General features: G+C 66.4%; 1 protein-coding gene across 1 annotated transcript in view; it reads right to left on the bottom strand.

Annotated features, from left to right (window-relative positions):
• Positions 1-548, bottom strand: part of USP2 (ubiquitin specific peptidase 2) — a gene marked incomplete at both ends in the record, with an annotated part of 2,393 nt that overhangs the window by 1,413 nt on the left and 432 nt on the right. The window contains 2 exons of the mRNA XM_008943624.1: positions 6-129; positions 415-465. Coding sequence (XP_008941872.1) covers positions 6-129; positions 415-465 — 175 coding nt within the window. The remainder of the gene's footprint in view (positions 1-5; positions 130-414; positions 466-548) is intronic.

Below are 548 nucleotides of genomic sequence, written 5' to 3'. Positions count from 1 at the left end.
GGTACCTGAGATGAGCGCGGTGCGCATGCGGCTGTTGTTGTTGAGGTCCCGCAGGTACTGGTTCTGCAGGCAGTAATCCCGCAGCTCCTTGGTGTTGCTCAGGCACTGCAGGATGGAGTTCATGAAGCACTGGGGGAGGCAGAAGAGAAAACCATGGCAACGGGAGGCAGAGGGAGGCAGGCAGAGGCAGGGGGAGACCCGGGGCGGGTGGGCAGAGGATGGGGATGGAGCGCTGCGGAGCACAGGGACCCCTTTCCTCTGCCAGCGGCGTTGGGAGCAGGGTACAGGGAACCCCCCGAGTGAGAGCGTGGGCGCTGGGGGCAAGGCGACGGGGTGGGGTTGCCCGCTGCCCCACATGTGCCTGCAGAAGGGCACGGTGTGAGCTGTGGCTGTGCCGCCTGGCTCGGCACTCACCGTATTGCCGAGGTTTCGCAAGCCAGTCAGCCCCTGCACCGCCTTGGAGCTCTGCAGAGAGAGGGAAGAGGGCTGAGAGAGTGCTTGGCACAGGCTGGCTGTGCCTGTGCGGCACCCCGAGGGGGCACGGGGGC

The sequence above is a fragment of the Merops nubicus genome, unplaced genomic scaffold (assembly GCF_000691845.1).
Source record: "Merops nubicus isolate BGI_N331 unplaced genomic scaffold, ASM69184v1 scaffold34157, whole genome shotgun sequence".
Lineage (NCBI taxonomy): Eukaryota > Metazoa > Chordata > Aves > Coraciiformes > Meropidae > Merops > Merops nubicus.
This window is presented reverse-complemented; position numbering and strand designations above follow the sequence as displayed.